We start from the raw sequence: 20,423 nt of genomic DNA, 5'->3' as shown, positions 1-20,423 counted from the left end.
CTTTCCCTTCCTCCATTCTTCTATGTCTCTCTCCTCTCTCTCTTTCTCCCAACCCCAATATCAAAAGCTAGATCTTTCTTTCACATTAATGTGTGACTTAGAAAAAGTTAAAGATGGAGGGAATTCTAGTTCTTGCTACTCCACTGTTGTCCACAGACCAGCAGCCTCACCATCACCAACCAGGTAACTTGCTAGACATTCAGATTCCCAGATCCACTCCAGACCTACTCTCAGAATCTGCATTTTAATAACATCCCCAGGTAGCCCATTTGCACTCTCACATTCTAGAAGCACTGGTCTGAAGATCACCTAGCTAACACCCCCATTGTACAGATCAGAAAAGTGAGGGGACATGCTCGGTCAGGGCCCCCTTTGGTCACAGAGCAGTTAGAGCCCAGCATCCTGACTCCCACTTCAGTATGTTACCTTTCCATCTAAACTGTGCCCACTCCTGCGGTGGGCATTTTCACACACCAATGGTCTAACTTCATCCTTCCAAATATAAATAACCATGTAGGAACAGGTCTGGCCTCCAAGGCCTGTGTTCCCTGGGGTTCTTCCTACATCTTAGAACAGCCTGGGGAGTGACATGCAGCAGAAAGTCTGAGGCTCTGTGGTCAGATTTCAGGCCGTGGCCAGCCACTGTGGGAAGACTTGGAGGCAAGGCTCTGCATTTCTCCAAAACCCCTGTGGCAATCCTTCCCGGTAGATACAGAAAAGGCTGGTGCAGAACAGGTAAATCAAGGGAGTAGAAAAATCAACTTTTAGTAGTTTTTAGACTCCTCCCAGACCCAAGACCCTTTGAGGCCTCATGTAAGGATTATTCTAATGCTATCTTGGTAAGGACAAGGGACTTTCCCCAGGGGTCGTGGGCTGGAGCTCTTGTTCTCCCAACCCCAGAAGGATTCCATGCTTCCTGGTTTGTGTTGTGTTTCCAGGAGGCCAAGAAAATGACATCAGAAGAATCACCAAAAAACCTGCCTCCCAAAAAGAGTCCAAAGAAAAGCTACTACTCCCTGTTTCATCCTAATATTTTGATCCCTGTAAACTACAATGCTCCAGGGAGGGCATTCTTCAAGCAGCTTCAGGCAATTGTGCTTTGGGGGGGAAACTCAGAGTCTTTGTGAAAAGTAGGTTTCAATGGGGGTAGGGGTTTTATGTGTCATTGAGGTGGAAAAAGGGACAGAGCTAGGAAGATGCAGGCACCAAAAACAAGCCTTAAACTGGACTGAAATAAAAGAAAGACAGTCTGCCCTAGCTGGCTTGGCTCAGTGAATGGAGCAGCGGTCTGCAGACTGAAGGGCTGTGGGTTCGATTCTGGTCAAGGACATATGCCTGGGTTGCGGGCTTGATCCCCAGTAGGGGGCGTGCAAGGGGCAGCCAATCAATGATTCTCTCTTATCATTGATGTTTCTATCTCTCCCTTCCTCTCTGAAATCAATAAAAATATTTTTTTAAAGGGAACAATCTGAGACAAAAAGCAACACAGGCAAGAGTGTGTTGAACTGGTAAACAGAAGGAATGTCACATTATGTCTCCAAGATGTTTCACTCGTGGATATTGTTAGTGAAAGTCACTCACACTAAGCTCTCAAAGGCAGGGCTAGTTAATTTTATGTATTGTTGTATATCTGGCACTTAAATAGGTTTTTGAACTAAAATAATTGGTCTCATTGGGGAAAGATGGAAAGACAAAGTAGCATCCCCCAAGAGAGTGTAAAGTATGTAGGTGAGAAGGATAGCAAGGCAGCTGGTTTGCTTGGACTAGACCCACAACTCTTAGAGTTTGAACAAATGTTGGTTCCTTCTTGCATGGCACATAGACTCTTGACTGGAGGTGAAGATCAAAAGACTTCACGATAATTGCTACAAGGAAATGTGTTAAAGCTCTCTGATCCTTCCCTGGCAGGAGAGAGAGCATGTTCACAAACATGGGTTCTCCAGTGAGAGGTTATTATATTGGTCTCCAGGTCACTCCTGCACTTCCCCAAATGTGGAAAACTCAACGCTCATTTGAAGTGGTAGGACTGTACCCACTCCCAGCTTTGTGGGTTCTAGTCCGGTTGCTTCTGATGGCCTGGAATTCTCTTTGTCTCTTAAAACAGAAAGATAAAAGAAAGCCAGACATAGAATAAGCAGGGTGTGAGGGAGAATGAAGCCCAGGACCATGAGTCTCTAAATTGTTCTTCTCTCACCTGGTTCTTCCCACAACCCCTTTCTCAGCACAGCAGTCAGTTTCTCTAGAAAATCAAGTGATGTCGGCTTCTGCCCCAAAGCCTCCAATTGCTCCCCTTTCCTCTAGAGTAAAAAAATAAGCATATTATGATTGCTTATAACAGAAGATATCTATCCAGTGGTTCTCAACGTTCCTAGTGCTGCGACCCTTTAATACAGTTCCTCATGTTGTGGTGACCCCCAACCATAAAATTATTTTCGTTGCTACTTCATAACTGTAATTTTGCTACAGTGATGAATCGTAATGTAAATATCTGATATGCTATATGTGTTTTCCGATGGTCACGACCCACAGGTTGAGAACTGCTGATAGTCCCCTAAAATAATTTTTTAATTTTATGCACATTTTTGCATGCTTTTTAGTTGACTTCTAAAGTTTTTATCTTAAATTTAAATGCTTGGATATGTGTAACTTTTGGTAAATTGTAAAAACTGATATTGAAAACAAAATAAGAATTAGAGCATTCATATGTATCCAGTGGAATCTACCACAGCCCCTCATTACTTTCCATCTAATACTCTAAACAAATACATGAAGGAACTCTTCTTAACTGTAGGAGACATCTCATGACTCCCTTTTCTCCACACACCCACACTTCCATTCCCACTTCAAAGTTTTATCTCATTGGAATTTATTGTAAGCTTGAAAATCTGTTATTGGTTGCTCTGAAATATGTCTCGGTAACAAAAAATATATGCATAAATTGAAATGTTTTATTCTCTCCTGTTACTTTATGTGTACAAAAAATTTCTTCTAGATTCAGTTACATTTATGATTACTTTTAATATATAATTTAGGAAAACAAGTAGATAGAAATTTCAACAAAAATTTTAAGCAAGTCATTATCAACAGATAGGTCAAAGACCAGACACAGGTTTTGTGGGCACTAATGTTCGTAGACACAAAATTAGGAGCAAGGCCCTGGAAGAGGCTAATTTAAGTGAAGGACTCGAGCTTAAGCTGCATTAGCTTCGGCCTCTGGATAGACAGGGCTGCTTTGGGGTGCCCCTCTCTTAGCTCATGTGCCATTACTTACTATGCATATCATGCATTGCTACATTAAGACAGGGCTTCGCATCTATTTTATCACTATTCTTTTACCCAGTTTCACTTAAATGCTGAGAAAACTTGTTACATAAATAAGTAGATGGGAACAGAGGGACTTTTGTTCCAGTAATATCCTGACTCTTTAAGTTCCCTTGGCATTATATGCTAACAGACATGTCATGAGCTGTCATTGTTATTTTTAATGATCTATCAGATGCTGACTCCATTAGGACTCCTAATGTGTTAAAAGCAAAGTTATGGAAATCACCCTAATTGCAAAAATCCATTCTGACTAAATTCACCTGCTTTCTTAACCTCAAAGCTATGGTTTGTTTCAAATCATGACTTTGTGTGGCAGCCTAGGGGCACTGGGTCCCAATAAGATTAGGGATGAATGAATGGGGGAAGATGGTGATCAAAGGGAAATGAAGAAGGAAAGGTGTGCCCTTAGGCAGACCATTATTAGGAAAGCATGATGGGAAAATTGAGGCTAGAAACTAATTCTATTTAAATTGTGTGCCTGCTCACCCCTTGGAAAACCTTCAAATATAGCCAGTACTTATGCCCAGTTTGATGACTACAGCTCTACAAGCCCCTCCACTATCTGTGTTCCCCTCTCCACATCTTTCAGTCTTCATCCTCTGTTACTCTCAGCCTTGCTCTGGCCACACTGACCTCCTTGCTGTTCTTTGCATGCTCATAGATTTCTCTAGCCTTGGAGTCTTTTCCCAAAGCTGCTCAAAGTCACCTTTATAAGGAGGCTTTCTTCAATCACCCTATTTTAAATTCAAGTCCTACACATACACACACACACACACACACACACACACACACACACACACACACAAATTCTCTATCTTCAAATACCCTATCTCCCTTCTTTTATTTTTCTCCATAGCACATATAGGTGCTCAATAAATAGTTCTTAAATGAATTCATTTCTCTGGGCTATAAGTTAGTGTGTCAGCATAAGCCATGCAAAAGCTTTCTATGTTATAAGCCTGTGCTTGGTTGGGGAGAAGGGGATCTTCTACTCCTAATGGCGCTGCGTTGCAGTGTGCCAGGAAGCAGTGTGGGAAGCCTATCGGATCTTTCTGGATCGCATCCCCGACACAGGGGAATACCAGGACTGGGTCAGCACCTGTCAGCAGGAGATTTTCTGCCTCTTTGACATTGGGAAAAATTTCAGCAGCTCCCAGGAGCACCTGGATCTTCTTCAGCAGGTGAGTCTGAACACTGTATGTTTGGCACGCTGCCCAGATAGCTCCCACACCTCCAGCCCCCACCCCTTTTTGACTCGGTTTCCATGGCAGAAGGGTTGGTGGAAGATATGCTTGGAAATACCTGACGAGGCCAACAAGAATTTTATTCTTGCAAAATAACAATGTACGTGAGGGTTGAAGTGAAGTTAAAGGGAAAGGGGGATGAAAATAGATTTTAGCTCTTCAGTTGACATGATCTCTTGGTAAAATTACTTTTCTATTTCTGCAGAGAATAAAACAGAGTAACTTCCCTGAGAGGTAAGTACCCAAAATAGAGTGCTGCATGCTCTTGACTTTTGAAAGCTAACATAATGGAGTGACTCAGCTATTGTATCTTTATGATGTTATGTCAACCTCTGAAGTCTGTGTAGGTTAGTCTAACATGACAGACAATCTATACTTCTATTGTGCTACACATAAATGAATGTATAAAAGGGAAATGGTTAGATCTTATAGACCAAGATATACTAGGTGTACTGGTTAATAATGCAGATTTTTTTTCAATAGATGGAGTTACACATATGTTGATATATATGCGATTTGATATGTATGCTATCTTGTTGTATTGACAACAAGCTTCAAAACTTCATATGTCAGATTTTCTGAAAGTGTTAACATCATAGATATTTTTATGCTTAAAAATGTTGAATTTTGTGCCAAAAAAAGAGCACTATTAACTGGTTAATAATTAATCCGCATTTTTAACCAGTCAATAGTTAATCCACATTATTAACCGGTCAATAGTTAATCCTCATTATTAACTGGTACACCTAGTATGTTTGTGCTATTATCAGATAAAAGTATGGATAAGTATCTAATGTGTATTTTCACTTATAAGATATAGAACAATTAAAATAGTATGGTTTTTAGAATTCATGATAAATTATTAGTTACATCAGGAAGATATTTAATACGATCAACAAGCAATCTGAATTTGGAATTCTTGTTTGGTATTCTGTTAAGTGTAAGTGTTTCTCAAACTAAATTAGTGAAGCACTGAGCTAAATCCTTAACAAGAACAGAATATCAAATGCAAAAATCAAAATGTAAAAATAAAAAGGAAAAGTATATTAGATAAAATGATTGAAGAAGAGAGATGTCATTGCCAATTATAACCTCACAAATTACATATATTTTATAACAGAAGTCTAAGTATGAAGACAATGATACTACAAAGAGAGGCTGTATGGATTCCTGACAATTCTCTATAATGCTTTTCACAATTTGTTCCTTTATTTCTATTCCCTTTGCCAACCATCTGGTCCAGGACTTTATTGATTTACACTATGAAAAATGTCAAATCTGATCTCCCTAACAGCTATTGCTGGCTCTAACCTCTTCCCTACCTTAACTGCTGAGGACTAATATGTCTGAAATATTCCTTTTCCTACATTGAGTCCTGTTCAATGGCTTTCAAAAGATTCCCACATCTTTACTTTTGCCATTCTAAATACCCACTCCCCACACTTCTGTGCAGAAGTCTGAGCAGGGACTGAGTCCCTGGCATTTCATGCCCTCTGACTGCTGGATTGGGCCAGCCAATGGGGAGCAGAATATCAGGAGGGGGAAGAATGGAATGAGGTGAGCAAATTGTCATCTTCCCTCACCCCAACTTGCAAAGTCTTCGAGGGCTACTGGTCTCCTTCGGCTTCAGCTCAGTGCCTGTCGGGCAGCCCTTGCCACAGCCTTCTCTGTCTCTAGTTTGTGGTATCTGTTCCATCCTCTCACCCCTCCTGGCCAGAGTGCTCTAGCACCCACTGTTACCAGCCCCAGGCTCTGCACCCTCACTTGTGGTTGCTCTTAGACTCATCCCACAGTTTAGTAAGTAATCCCTTTATTAAATTTTTCTCAGAGTCTGAGTGAGACCTCTGTTAGCTGCCAGGACCTTCAGTGAGGCAGAGTCCAAACTAACTAACTAGGCCCTTCAGAACCTGACCTTTCCAACTTTGCCTTTCATTTCCCATGATCCCACCACTGCCACTGTGCCCTTCCCCAGGGCACACAGACCACACCCTCCTCCTCCCAGACTCTGATCCCAGACCCTGTATCTTGGCTGGAAGAACCTGCCTTCCCCATTCCATCTCTCCAAACCCTGCTCCCCTTCCAAGCTCCCAGGGCAGTCCCACCTCTCCAGGATGTCTTCATCTGCAGTAATTTCCCCGTGCTTTGAATTATGTGTTCTATTTGTCGCTTGCATTATTACTTAGCATCTCCTTGCTTTACCCTGTTTCCCTGTGAGAGTGTAAACATCTCCAGGGCAGGAACTGTTTTATATTTCTCTACCAACTGCTACAGAACTGAGCAAAGTCCTCATATATTTATAATATATAATAGACCTCAATATGTCTATCTTGCTACGCTTTTTTATGAATTTTTAAAAGTTATTGCCAGAAGCAAGAAGGTGACTTAGGAAAATATTAGTACTATTGTTCACAAGACACAAAGATACTGGCTCCTCTGATATAAATATAGAATAATACTTACTGACTCCTACATTTCCCAAAAAGAAAGCAGAGGCCATTCCTAAGAAAAAAAATCCAACAGAATGTACCAAGACTCTCTAGAAAGACATTTTAAATTATAGGAAACAATTATTCAAGCCAGAATTAGAAAAGAAATAGAATCATTCCATCTATTCCCGTGCCTGCCAGCATTGCTAGGGAGAACGAAGGAAGAGACAAACATTTCATATTACCTGTGGTTACCAATTTGTTGTTTAAAAAGAAAAAAAAGAGAGAAAGGAGGACAGAAGCAGCTCTTTTACTTCCAACATTTCCAAGAAAACAAAACAGAAAAATTTCTCACCTGACTAGTCCATCAATCTGCCAGTTTCAAATGACATTAAAATAATGAGGAACCCGGCAGCCTGGCTTGCCAAACTGTAGATCCTCCGTGATGGTCATTGCCAGTGTAGTGGCAGAATCACGCCTGCACAAAGTAGGCTGTTGACTTGTAGCTAGTGCAACAGCCAGCATTTCACTAACTACTCTTCTTGGTTCTTTTCTTTTGTACAACAAGGTAAAACAATGATGCCAAGGTTCTGACAGGAGGAAGGAGACCTTACTTTAAAGAAAGATCTATAAAATAAAAAAGAAAGAAACTTATCGAAATTTACAAATACCATAATGATATTATGAGAGTTTACTAAGTATTACTTCCATAAAAACTATTAAACACATAGCATAATACCGGCAAAAGCAAACAAGAATAGCTAATTCCAAATTCCACTATGAAGTCTGAGTTTAATTAAGCCTCTGTGCACCAATATAGGCATCCATGTGTACCAGTACAGCTGGCATTCATTCTGATTGGTTAGAGCCCAGGACAGGCTGATTGATACAGTTTGTACATTACCCCATTAGCACTTTGGCAGAACTGAATGTGGCAGAAATATGTCCCGTTGGCTATATGGCAAATCTATATGAATCCACAACAACAGAGCACCTAGCCATTCCCTTTGGTCTTTCATCATCATGAGCCACAGAAAATGGAATCAAATATATTGGTCAACCATGACTATATTATACAAACAGACACAATCCTTTGAGACCTAATAGCTTACAGTAACACATCTTATAGTAAGCTTCAAAAGATATTACTACTGCTATTCCTTTCTAAATAAAGCTTACATTACATGCAGACAACTCTATAACCATGGCTTGGATCTGCCCTTAGAATATAGTCTGCATTGCCACTCCATGGCACTGTGAACCTACTCACAATGCATGCAATGGTTATGTTCAGAATAGAGATTTAATACAATTGCATTATCCAGAACTCCCTCGCTATCCCATTACTGTAGCCACAAGTTACTTTATTGGATAAACTTACTGACTCTCTGCATTTGTAGGTTTGAAAGTCTGAGATTTTAGCAAGAATATTTCAGTCATGGACCAAGTCATCAATTATCTTTGATGTCAAGGGCACAGTTTAAGCAGAAAGGATTATAAAAATCAGGTCCCCAAACCATCTTTGCTATCAGGGACAAGTTCCCCAGGACCACAAAAAGCCATCATGCTTATGAAAAGCCCCGCAGTCAAACAACCATTTGGGGAGGGTTGTTTGAATTTTTCTTCAATTAAAATATATTAGAAGATTACATCTGCTATGAAAAAATAAGTAAACCAGTTTTAAAGTATACTTTTTCTCTAATTTTTAGGTTTATTCAATATAGACGAATTTAAATGCATTCCCCCATTATCATGCTCCTTTTTACCACTTCTTCTCTATTTTGCTAACAGAAAAGATGAAATATCCACAGAAGAGATATTAGGAGAGCCTGGTAAAACCCCCGTGTTTTCAACAGGTAAGCTTAGGTCTTATTCCATCTGCTTCTGAACCTTAATTCAAATCATTAGGAAAGCATGCCATTCGAAAAGCAATCCTTAATTGAAGTTGACAAAATTTATAATGTACTTTCTTAAAAGTAGCTTGTATGTCTAACCTTATAAAATAATTTAAACTTATTTTATGAAACTTGAAAAATCTAGAAAAGAACAAAACCAAAACCAAATTGTCTATTATTCTACAACTTAGAGGCAGTAATTACCAATACTTTCCAACAAACAAATTCAGAAGAAACCTCTGTCTATGCGTCCTTTATATAGTCACCAAAAGAAAAATTAACCAGGTCTCCTTAGGCAGAACCATTTAACTGAAACATATCTGAGAGAGCACCAAACTTGGGTCATAGAAGGAAGGACAAGTTGGGAGCAATCGTATTAGTTATATTTTGCTCAAGAACATATTTATGTGATCTTAAAATAAAAATGAGCTCAGCATGGATCTGACATATTTAAATTCCAGAGTGACAGAAAAGTATGTGAAATGTTTTACCTGTTCTAATGTCAACTCCTCCAGTCTCATCTTTGTGCCTGGTATTTTTTAAATTCCCACAGATGTTGCCGATGTCTCACTCAGGCCCTTCCCTCTCACTCCTGAGGACACACTCCTCAATGACACCAAGATGCCTACAACAGTAAGAAGTTCTGAGAGTCAATCCAGCTCCTCACAGGCCTTTTTTGTCTTAGTAAAATGGACTGGCCATTCAGTATTATTAGTACTGCATTTTTATCACTCTAGTGAAGAGTCATTGACTTTGTTCTATTCAGTATGCTCACTTCTTCCTAGGGACTGAGGAGTAAAATACATTGAAAACTAGGGGTAAGGTGTGAGGAAGTGCAAGAAGCAACATAATTATAAACTCCAGGAAGGCAGGGGCTCTTTTCCCAGTGCCTAACAGAGCATTATATACAGCAGGTGCTCACCAAGCTTTAGAATGAATGAACGAATGAACGAATGAATGAATCTTCCCATCAATCAGGTTCTTTCTCCACTGAAGTGTAATCTCCTGCTGACAACAAAGCTAGAAGTTTTGTGCTTAGTCATGTCCAGCAAGAAAAGGTGAGATAAATATCAAAATGATCAAATTCCTTCATGTCATATGGGGAAAAATAAAACCAGTGTTCGCAGGTAAAGAGGAGCACTAGCAACTGCTCTGTTTGAATCAAAAAAGCATGCAGGAGAGAATTGTTACAGAATTTAATGTTGGTTATCAAAGGGAGGGGGGCATCTTTAACCTTCCCAAAGGCTTTGGTCCAGACGCTCAGGGCTGAAGCAGGAAACAGTGGTGGGGTTGTGGCAACACAAGGTAGGCAGCAGATCCCCTCAGCCTTACGGGGCCACTGCGACCAGTTGTACCAGCCCCTGTGGTCGGTGAGACTTCTCTAGCCCTTTCTTCTTCCAGATGGTGAGGGCAGGAAGTTCAGTCTTGCCAGCTCGACATGAAAATTCAGGGATGAGAATCCTGCTGGCCACTCTCCCTGGCCTTTAGGACAGATGGCCACAGATTTGGTGGGAGTGTGGTTATGAACAAAGAATAAAAGGATTTTATTCTCAAAAATGCTCTTCCATCAACAGTGAAAAGTGCTGTTGAAAAAAATTATTGAGATTAAATATATTCACTGTCAAATTTATAAGATAACTACAGTTTGCCTTCTCTTTTCTCCCATTACCTGTGTCCCACCTTCTTTAAAATTTAATATACGTCCCTCATCCTGCAGTAAATATCTCCTGAATATTTTATTTCATACTCATCGCATCCTCTTCTTAATGTCCTTTTTACCAACTGCATCTATTACTTATTCTTTCATTCAGCAAATATTCAACTAAAATTCCTACCTTTAGGAAATTTATAATGCAAATAAGTACAACAAAATAGTCTAAGTGCAATGATTGAAGATGACAGATGTATAGACTGGGACTAATGATAGGCTGGGACAGATTGCAAAGGACCTGGCCCCAAATCATGTATATTTACTGAGAGTTTTATTCATAAATGGCCTCATGTGTGTAATTTTTTTTTATTTGGAAGAGTCCATGAAGTGTGAGAATCATGCTGGACTCAAGGAGATTATATGTGGGATGACAAGATTAGCACAGGGGTGGGGAACCTTTATTCTGCCAAGGGCCATTTTGATATTTATAACATCATTCACTTAATATAATTCACTTAATATAAATTTATGCTGCTAAGAAAGTAAAGCAGATTTATTAAATTTGAGTCCTGCCTGCGGTTGCCTTGGCAGTCCCAGACCAAATGATTTTCCAGGCCTTACACCCCCACCCCTGCTCCAGGTGAATACATCATTGGTACCAAATGAGCAATTCAGATGTTATTCGCTGTTCTAGAAGGTCAGAGGAAAGGCAAAGTTTTCTGACCTAGATGGTCAGAGGGGATAGTTCTTTTAATGGACTATAAGACTAGGAGGTATTAGTAAGAAGTAAAAGAGAATGTGTATATGAAGTAAAGTGTGTGTGTGTGTGTGTGTGTGTGTGCACTGTTGCTGGAGGGGGTCGTGGGGAGCAGTGAGGAGAGTCTTCAGTCAGGAGACTGCACAGCAGTGTAGTCCTCAGCAAGAGTGAATGGAGCTCCCTGCATGGGGCAGGGAGAAGTGAGACAGACCAAAGCTGTTCAAGCAGATCGGCATCAGATGGTGGTGAGTCAAACATCAGGAAAAACAGTTTGGGTTTTATCCCACAGGTAATTAGGACATCACTGAGGGTGCTGGGTGAGAGGCATAAAACATTAATAAGTGGTTGAAGGTAAGTTACAAAACTTCTCACTAATACGTCTAAAGGATTTACTGAAATGTGTCTTGTGAACTTCCTATCTGCCTAATGGAATGGTAAGCTTCTAGAGTAGTGGTTCTCAACCTTCCTAATGCTGCGACCCTTTAATACAGTTCCTCATGTTGTGGTGACCCCCAACCATAAAATTATTTTCGTTGCTACTTCATAACTGTAATTTTGCTACTGTTATGACTCATAATGTAAATATCTGATATGCAGGAAGTATTTTCATTGTTACAAATTGAACATAATTAAAGCATAGTGATTAATCACAAAAACAATATGTAAGTATCTATGTGTTTTCCGATGGTCTTAGGCGATCCCTGTGAAAGGGTCGTTCGACTCCCAAAGGGGTCGCGACCCACAGGTTGAGAACCACTGTTCTAGAGGATAACACCATATGCCATATTTTTTTTTCCAGTGCCCCATAGGTCCTAGCACTGTGCTACACCCACACAGATGCTCAGTGTGTAACATTTGAATGATTAAATGAGCAAGTGGATGGATGGATGGGTGGATGGGTGGATGGATGGATGGATGGATGAATGGATGGATGGATGGAAACCTTCCCATTAAACAAATACCAGTAGCCTGGTAGGTGTAAATACACATCCTCCGCGTGTCCTATTAAAGTGAGAGGCTGTTCTGCTGTCCACCGCCCGTGGAAGAAGAAGTCTGTGATAAAAATAAAAAAAAATGAGGCAAAGCTACATCACCACCACCCAGATGAGTTTTGCCTCTCATGGCATTTTCCATTGGTTGTGCCTGTCTCTCGGCTTCCACAACTCTACTATCACTCTAAGAAACGGTACGTTATCAGAGACAGTTGGTTTTCCACAGACACATTTTTTACTCTTGGGAGGAAGCTGTGCAGATCTCAGGATTGTGTGGGTATCCAAGACTGGAAATCTGTCCAACCCCAAGTTTGAAACACAGCTCCAGGTTTATTCTGTGCCCTGGGAGCCCATGTGAGTGGAGGACAATGAGAGACTCCTGCTTGTTCTCAAACAAAGGACAAAAAGGATGAACCCTGGCCCTTTGCGATCCTCAGAACAGCACTGCTATTCTCAGCCACGTGCTTTCAAAGGTGGCCCAAATATGCCATTTTCTCTGAGAGAGATTTCACACCCTCTCTTGACTTGACAGTGCTTTCTAACCAGTTTCAGTATGAAATTTAAGCACAAAGAGTCTTATTAAACCAGTCTAGACTCTTCTCTAAAAAGGGTTATATTAAATAATACCAGCGTCTATAGGTTATTTTGTATAATCCAATCCTTATCAAAGAGTGTTTATAAAGTTACAAAAGTGTGTGGCACAATCCTACTGATGCTCCAGCAATATATCAATATATATGAACTGTGTGTGTGTGTGTGTGTGTGTGTGTGTGTGTGTGAATGCTTTCATGAAGAGCGCAGTCATAAAATGACTATGTTCTCAAAGATTCAAAATAGTTCATTCATTGGAGCTTTGGTGCTTTGTCTCTCAGTGAAATTCACAGGCCACTTCTAGTTAATAGGACTTTCATTCTAAAAATACTAGAGCCTTCATAATCCAATTTTTGAGACAAAATCAATACATGTTGTATAATATTACCATTTGCTTGTGATATATATTAATAGAAGACCTTTTTAACTTAGGAAAGAGAAATGGAATCCTCTGAGGTGTCCGAGGGCCCACCAGAGCAGAAGGTGGGGCTGAGCATCTCCCTGGCAAACCAGAAGTTCAACGCAGAGCTCGCTGATGCCCACTCCCCATATTACCAGGAGCTGGCAGCAAAGTCTCAACTCCAGGTGAGTGAACCACAGCTCATGTCTAGACTCAGAATCTGGGGGCCAACAGGAAACAAACGTTTTTGGTTAATAATTCCACCTTCTTGTGATCAGGCATGCATTTTTAACCACTGCAAAATAAACACATACACCAAAAGCTGCAATGGGTCTCGACATGTTAGGAAAAAGTGGCTCTCCAGGAAAGTTTTCTGTTCCAGCTTTTCCACCTTACAAGTCCTTCACATTTAGATTTTCTTCATATAGTGATAGGTTGTAAATCACGTTTAGCAGAAAGCCACTGAGCAGATATTCTAGATGTCTAAAATGTCCATGTGGACACCAGCTAGGGAACATGCTGGGGTGAAATATCTATTTTGAATCCATATTACCTTGTTTTCCATAATATTTCCACTTTTGCCGTCTGATGCAGCTTAAAGCCATAGCAGTTTTCATAGGTGACAGGCAGAAGGCAGTTATGTTATCCATGACATCCAGCACTAAACTAAGGACCTGCCCCAAGATGTCTCTTCCATCTCTGACCATCATCCTATCTGCCTATCCCTGATCAAATTAAACGGCTCTTCACTCCCTGCAGGAGAATCCAAACTACTCTGCTGAACATAGCAGCTGAATATCATAAGACACTGCCTTTCTTCCCAGCCTCATCTTAACACCAGTTCCTTACCATCCTCCCCCTTTGCACTCTACTTTCTCACCGTTAGTCTTTATAAGTAATGCCTCCTCCATCCGGAATGCCCTTCCCTGATATTCATTTTGCAAACATCATGAAATATTCTCTCTATCCATTCTGGGTTCACTCCTCTGGGCTCACGCCTGGGCCCACTGTTATCATAACACGATTACTCTGTCTTGAGATTGTTTGTTTATATGTCTATGGCCTCTGTTGTCTCCATTCCTCCCTCCTTGTCCTCCCACCACCCTCACTAACACCAGGCTATGAGCTTTCCCTTAAGGGCAGAAACTGTTGCTTTCATCTCAGCAGCCTTAGTTCCTAATACAGAGCTTGGGATGCAGCAACTACTCAGTACCTGTTTGTAGAAATTCAACTGAAAATAGAAGTATCCATGAGATTACAAAACTGTGAACTATGTTTATGGACAGCCCAAGCATCTTCTTGAGCAAGGCCAGGGAACAAACAGGCTCCACTTCTCATACTCCAGTGCTTACCCCCTGTCAACTGGAGAGGAGCAAAGAGAAAAACATTCGTAACCTCCCACCTCTCCCAGCATCAGCATAGTCAATAAAATGTAGAACATCATTTCTACAAACTTCAAAGAGAAAGCATCAACATGGGGTATTTACGAACCAGAAAAGTACTTAGACATGGACTATTAGATAGAATGCATTTTTAAAATAGTCTGTTCTCTTCTATTTGCTCTTTGAAATATTCTCTTCAGCAAATCCTTAGCATAGTCAGAGTAATGTCAGAATTGGATAATTGGCCATAGACTGTCTTCACTTCACCTGTGAATTTTCTAAGCACCTAAAACTACCTGATGTGGAGTAATACAATTAAATTATAAGTTTTTAAAGATCTTAGTTGTGGTCTTGTTTCTGCCAAGAAATAGCCATAAAGATTTAGGGATCACTTCCCTGACCTTAGATTCCTCATTTAGAAATTAAAAATGACCTCAAAGTCCCTTTCCAAATCTACTTCTATGGAGAGAAATAATACCACTGTACTGGTCTTAATGTTTTATATGTATTAACTCATTTCATTTTCATACAAATCTATAAGTTAAGTGATATTATTTCTTTTTTTTTTACAAGTCAGGATACTGAGGCAAGAGGAAATTAGCTAAATGCTCAACAATGTCATACTAGTAACTGGCAGAGCCAAGACTCAAACTCAGGCAGCCTGGCACCAGAACCCCTGCTCTTACCCACTATGCTCTAATTCCTATTTTTCCCAAATACACATATTTATGGGGAGAGGATTTTGTATCATTAACAAATAAACATGCCCTTCTAGCCTCTGAAATATTCATTAGTCAAGGAAGAGTATATCTCACTTGGTCTGGTTGCAGAGACCTGCTGGTTCCATTGCACGGGTCTCTGGCTTCTCTCCGACGGACCCCCTCTGCTTCCAGCATCTGTTCCCCTCCCAGGCCCCTGGGTAGTCTGGACACCTCAAAGCCAGCCATCACATAACCAACCAGCCTCACCATAGCCCAGCACTTGCATTAGCACAGTCATTTGGACCTAATCGGGAATTAATGGGCAGTGCTTTGCAGTAATTTAATTTCCACAATAAACTTAATGAGCAATTTAATACAGATGTCAAAGGGAATGCGTGGTTGTTGTCTGAATGCTTGCTCCTGTGCAAACGTTCAGGAGAGCTCCACACAGCTGCCTTTTTATGGCCCCGTTAACGTACATTCCGGCAGAATCCGGGAGGCCCCTGTGCATTTAGTGTTATTAATAAGGTCAACTGGACACTTAATTAGTAATTTAGTGGTTAGTGCTCCATGATTGGAAGGTTCCCGGAAGATTATTTAGCAGAATTAACTGAAGGCCTTTGTCATCTCCTCCCTAGACGCCTCCCGCACCCTCCTAAGTAAAGCTGCTTCTGAATCCATCAGAGGCAGGTTCACAAAGAGGACACAGGCACAGGCAATAACCCCCCACTGGAGCCGCGGCTGTGAGCGCCCAGGAGGGGAGGACAGCTCTCCCGGCCATGCATCCTACTGCCTAAGCTAATAGCTGTGGGATTCCATGGGAGCCGTTCTGTGCTTGATTGACTGTATCCGCATGCATCACAGCATCTCTGGTATCCTGGATGAGAAAGAGAGATGAGTTGGGGTCTGAATCTTCTGCCCCCAAAACTATAGCTCATTCTTCAACATCCAGTCCTCGCTGGGGTAACTGGGATGGCATGGCCAACTTTGTGGCTCAAAACTGTTTGTCCAGGAGCAGACCTGGAGCATGGACACAGCTCTCTCCCACCTGCCCCATTATAAGGACCAGCTCTGCAGAACCCGATCTCCTAGCTAGCTCATGGAGGGGTAGGAGTCACACCACAGAAACTTATTCCAGGCCCCCTGTCGCTGACCACGACAGGGACCCTCTTCCTGTCCTTCCCCACGCTGAGTCTTTCTAAAACAACTACTGAAGGCTTACTCTGCCCCTGCCAGGCTCTGTGCTGTGTGGCCCTGGAGGAAGTCAGAGATCCTGGGCAATCAAGGAGCTAGTAACCCAGAAGGAGACTAGTAAATAGACAAAATATCACTGCCTCTCTCCCCACTGTGTCAGGTATGTGCTATTCCTTACAGCAGCCTTATGATATAGGTGTTATTACCTCATTTTGGTTAAGGGAACCAAGATTCAAAAAATTTAGTAATAAACTCAAGGTCATACAACTAGAAAGTTGAGAACCAATATCTGAACTAAAGCTTATACATTTATCTCCTCATCATCCAAGCTTATTCATTTATCTTCATCACTGTAGTTGTTACACACAAAGTATTTTTAAATTGATGCAAGAAAATATGACTAAGAGGATAAATCTGCTGAGAAAAAAAAAATCCATGATACATTCCAAAGCCCAATGTAAGTGATTTGGGGATTATCTGTGCATCAGTGCTCTAGTGCTTGGCATAGATAATGAGGATTTGGCAGTAATTTTAGATACAGTGACAATGCAGTGGCATGTTGGTGAGTTTAGACAGAAAAGATGCACTCGATTAAACAAAATGTGCTGAGTCCCTACTATGTGGATGACAATCTGATAGGCACTGGGAAGGAGAGAGATAAAGATGAATAAGACATGATCCCTGAGCCCAAGGAGTATAATCTCTGAGAGGGACACACATGCACCTCCCAGGCAGTCTAATGGAAAATACAGTAATATGTCCTAGAGTAGTAGGGAGAAGAAACAACTGAACCTGACTTCATGGCCCTACAAATGCTTTTCAATAGAAAAGATATCTGAGCTGGCTTTGAAAGATGGGTCGGGGAGAGGGGTGGTCAATGAACAGAAGGTGGAAGATGCACCTTGGACTAAAAAAAAAAAAATGTATAGATGTATGGAAGAATACACATTGTATTTGGGGAGGGACAGTGGTGAGTTTAATGTGACTAGAGGAGACAATATTGGCCAAGGGGGTAAATGGCAGGAAGTGCAAATGATAAGGTACCTGGGGAGAGAGGGTGAACTGTGAAGGGCCTTAAATGCCATTCTGAAGTATTACTAGTAGATCTTAGTCAATGGGCAGTGCAGCCCATCAAGAGATTTTTAGTGAAGAGTGACAGATATGGAATGATCAACTTGGAAAAATATTGTAGTCAAAAAGACATCTCCCCATTTTACCCCACCCCAACTCATTAAAAAAAGGGAGAGAGATAGAAGAAGAAGAAGAAGAAGAAGAAGAAGAAGAAGAAGAAGAAGAAGAAGAAGAAGAAGAAGAAGAAGAAGAAGAAGATTTCTCTTCCCTTCCCCCACACACCCAGAAAACCATTTTGGTAATACAGAAAGGGCATTAGGGAGGGGCATGGTAATAAGAAGAATATGATGGACACAAAAGGCATGTAGGACTCAAACAAACAGGCGAGGTGACTGGATGTGAGGGGCACAGAGGAGAGGTATCTGGGGATGCGGGGCTCTCTGGCATGGAAGGTGAAGGGTGTTCCCAATCCTGACTGAGACAGAGCACCCAGGAGGAAAGGCAGACTTGGAGGAAGAGACTTACCCTGGTTTGCGACTATGTCATTAGTGACAAAGGTTGGGATATTCATGTGGAGAACTCCCAGGTTATGTCAGGTGGCCATCGAAGCCATGGGAGAAAATGGGATCCCCAAGGAGAGGCAGAGGGAAGTGGGCACAGGGAAGGGAGGACAGGACCGAGGCCCTATTCACCTCCTCAGCCTCCCTCACGGTCATCCTGCTCTCCCTCCCACGCTTCACTGCTAGACTGTCTTGTCTTCCTCTTGGTTTTGCTTGCCTCCCAGGCTTCATACAAGTAAGTAGGACAGGTAGTGCCCGTTCATCTATGTGACAATGTCCAGAGATCCTAGCACAGAGTCCATAGTCGAGCTGACTGAATAAATGGGAGAGTGAGTGAGATGAGGTTGAGGACGCAAACTTGCAGAATCCTTACAGTTTCAATGGGGAGTGAAGACAGGAATAGGATAAAGACTGACAGAGTTGTCTGAGAGATGGGAGAAGAATCAGAAAAAAAAGGCAGGGAAACAATGGAGAAAGAAATAAAAATGTCTTAGGATTTGGAGAGAGGCGAGACAATGGCCTAGAGAGAACCTTCCCTCCTGGGGATTGAGGGGCAGAAGCAAGACTATCATAGGTTGGGAAGTAATTGAGTATAACAATCGTGAAATATTCTGATAATATGCCTCATTAGCAAGGTCAAATTAAATGAGAAAATGTAATTTCACATAAATCTAAGAGCCAATGTAATATATTACATTAGAATCTGCTACTAACATTTTCTTTAGGTAATTTGACTTTAATAATTCCTTTAACACTGTAGATGTTTCCAAATCATATAGCTCAATTCAGAAAATATTATAGCTACTCTGTGTGTATAGATAAAAATACTACAGCCAAAAAATTTTCTTCTGAGTACCAACTTGAAGTTGTTTCATGTTTTATGTAAAGTAACCACTAAAGCAAGTCAGAACTATCCAATTACAGCTTTTCAGCTTTAAAAAAAATAGCAAAACACTTTCCTCCAGGTTTCTGAAATAACTAAGAATAAATCTGGCCTCGATCATTATATCCATTTTTATTTTTTCCCCTAACTCATCAAAAGTATTTAGTCACTTTCCATTAATTAAGACCTTACCCAGTAGAATCAAGGTGTATTTCATAATTTTTTTCTCTCTACAGATGCAAAAGGCATTTAAGAAACTTCCAGGATTCAAAGAAATTCATGTGTTAGGATTTAGGTAAGTAAGGGAGCAGGACTCTTAACCATTTTTAAGCTATTTCTTCCTAGCCTCTTTTAAAGGTGATGACATGAGGATTATAAAGTCTCCTCCCCCTCCCCCCAATTGTTTAGCTCTGTCAAATCCCAAAAACTGAATACATTTCAGATAAAGGAATTATCTAATTAAAACCTGACCTTAGGTCAGTGGTTCTCAACCTTCTTAATGCCGCGACCCTTTAATACAGTTCCTCATGTTGTGGTGACCCCCAACCATAAAATTATTTTTGTTGCAACTTCATAACTGTAATTTTGCTACTGTTATGAATCATAATGTAAATATCTGATATGCAGGATGTATTTTCATTGTTACAAATTGAGCATAATTAAAGCATAGTGATTAATCACAAAAACAATATGTAATTATATATTCAATATGTGTTTTCTGATGGTCTTAGGTGACCCCTGTGAAAGGGTCATTCGACCCCCAAAGGGGTCTCGACCCACAGGTTGAGAACTGCTGCCCTAGGTGATGCTTTAAGGGGTAATGCAGGAGCTGCGTTCCTTTCTCCCTCTGGATCAGAAACATGGCTCTCTCAGAAAGCTCACCTGCTATCCTTGGCAATGTTATTAACAAACCTCTTAGAAAAATTCCTCAGTACAGACAAGTCAAAAAAAGTAGCAATTGGTGTCTGATTGCCTGGTTGCCTATCGATGCTAAAGATCATCATTGCTTAAAGCAAACCAATCAAGTGTGGTGGTTGCCAGAGGGAAGGGGTTGGGGGGAAAAGGGAGTCCTAATGTATGGTGACAGGAGAAGATTTGACTTTGGGTGGTGGGCACATGGTGCAATATACAGATCTTGTAGCATAGAAACCCACACCTGAAACCTGAATGATCATGTTAACCAATGTCACCCCAATCAATTTAAGTTAAAAAATAATCGGTTAATTTTAAAATTTGAAACAATAAGTAAATAAAATAAACAAATCAAGCTGAACCAAGAGAGCTAATAACAGTGATGCCTACAGGGGAGTGGGGTTGGAGGAATAAGGTGGACAGAGACAGGGGTGGAAACA

The 20,423-nt window shown here is 40.9% G+C and overlaps 1 protein-coding gene across 1 annotated transcript in view; it reads left to right on the top strand.

Annotated features, from left to right (window-relative positions):
• IMPG1 (interphotoreceptor matrix proteoglycan 1) overlaps positions 1-20,423 on the top strand; it is a 115,156-nt gene that overhangs the window by 26,758 nt on the left and 67,975 nt on the right. The window contains 6 exon segments of the mRNA XM_015569387.1: positions 4,339-4,505; positions 4,774-4,802; positions 8,786-8,850; positions 9,443-9,522; positions 13,313-13,465; positions 19,308-19,366. Coding sequence (XP_015424873.1) covers positions 4,339-4,505; positions 4,774-4,802; positions 8,786-8,850; positions 9,443-9,522; positions 13,313-13,465; positions 19,308-19,366 — 553 coding nt within the window.

This window comes from Myotis davidii, unplaced genomic scaffold (assembly GCF_000327345.1).
Source record: "Myotis davidii unplaced genomic scaffold, ASM32734v1 scaffold104, whole genome shotgun sequence".
In the NCBI taxonomy this organism is placed as follows: domain Eukaryota; kingdom Metazoa; phylum Chordata; class Mammalia; order Chiroptera; family Vespertilionidae; genus Myotis; species Myotis davidii.
Note: the sequence above shows the minus strand (reverse complement) of the source record. Positions and strands in the feature narration are given on the sequence as shown.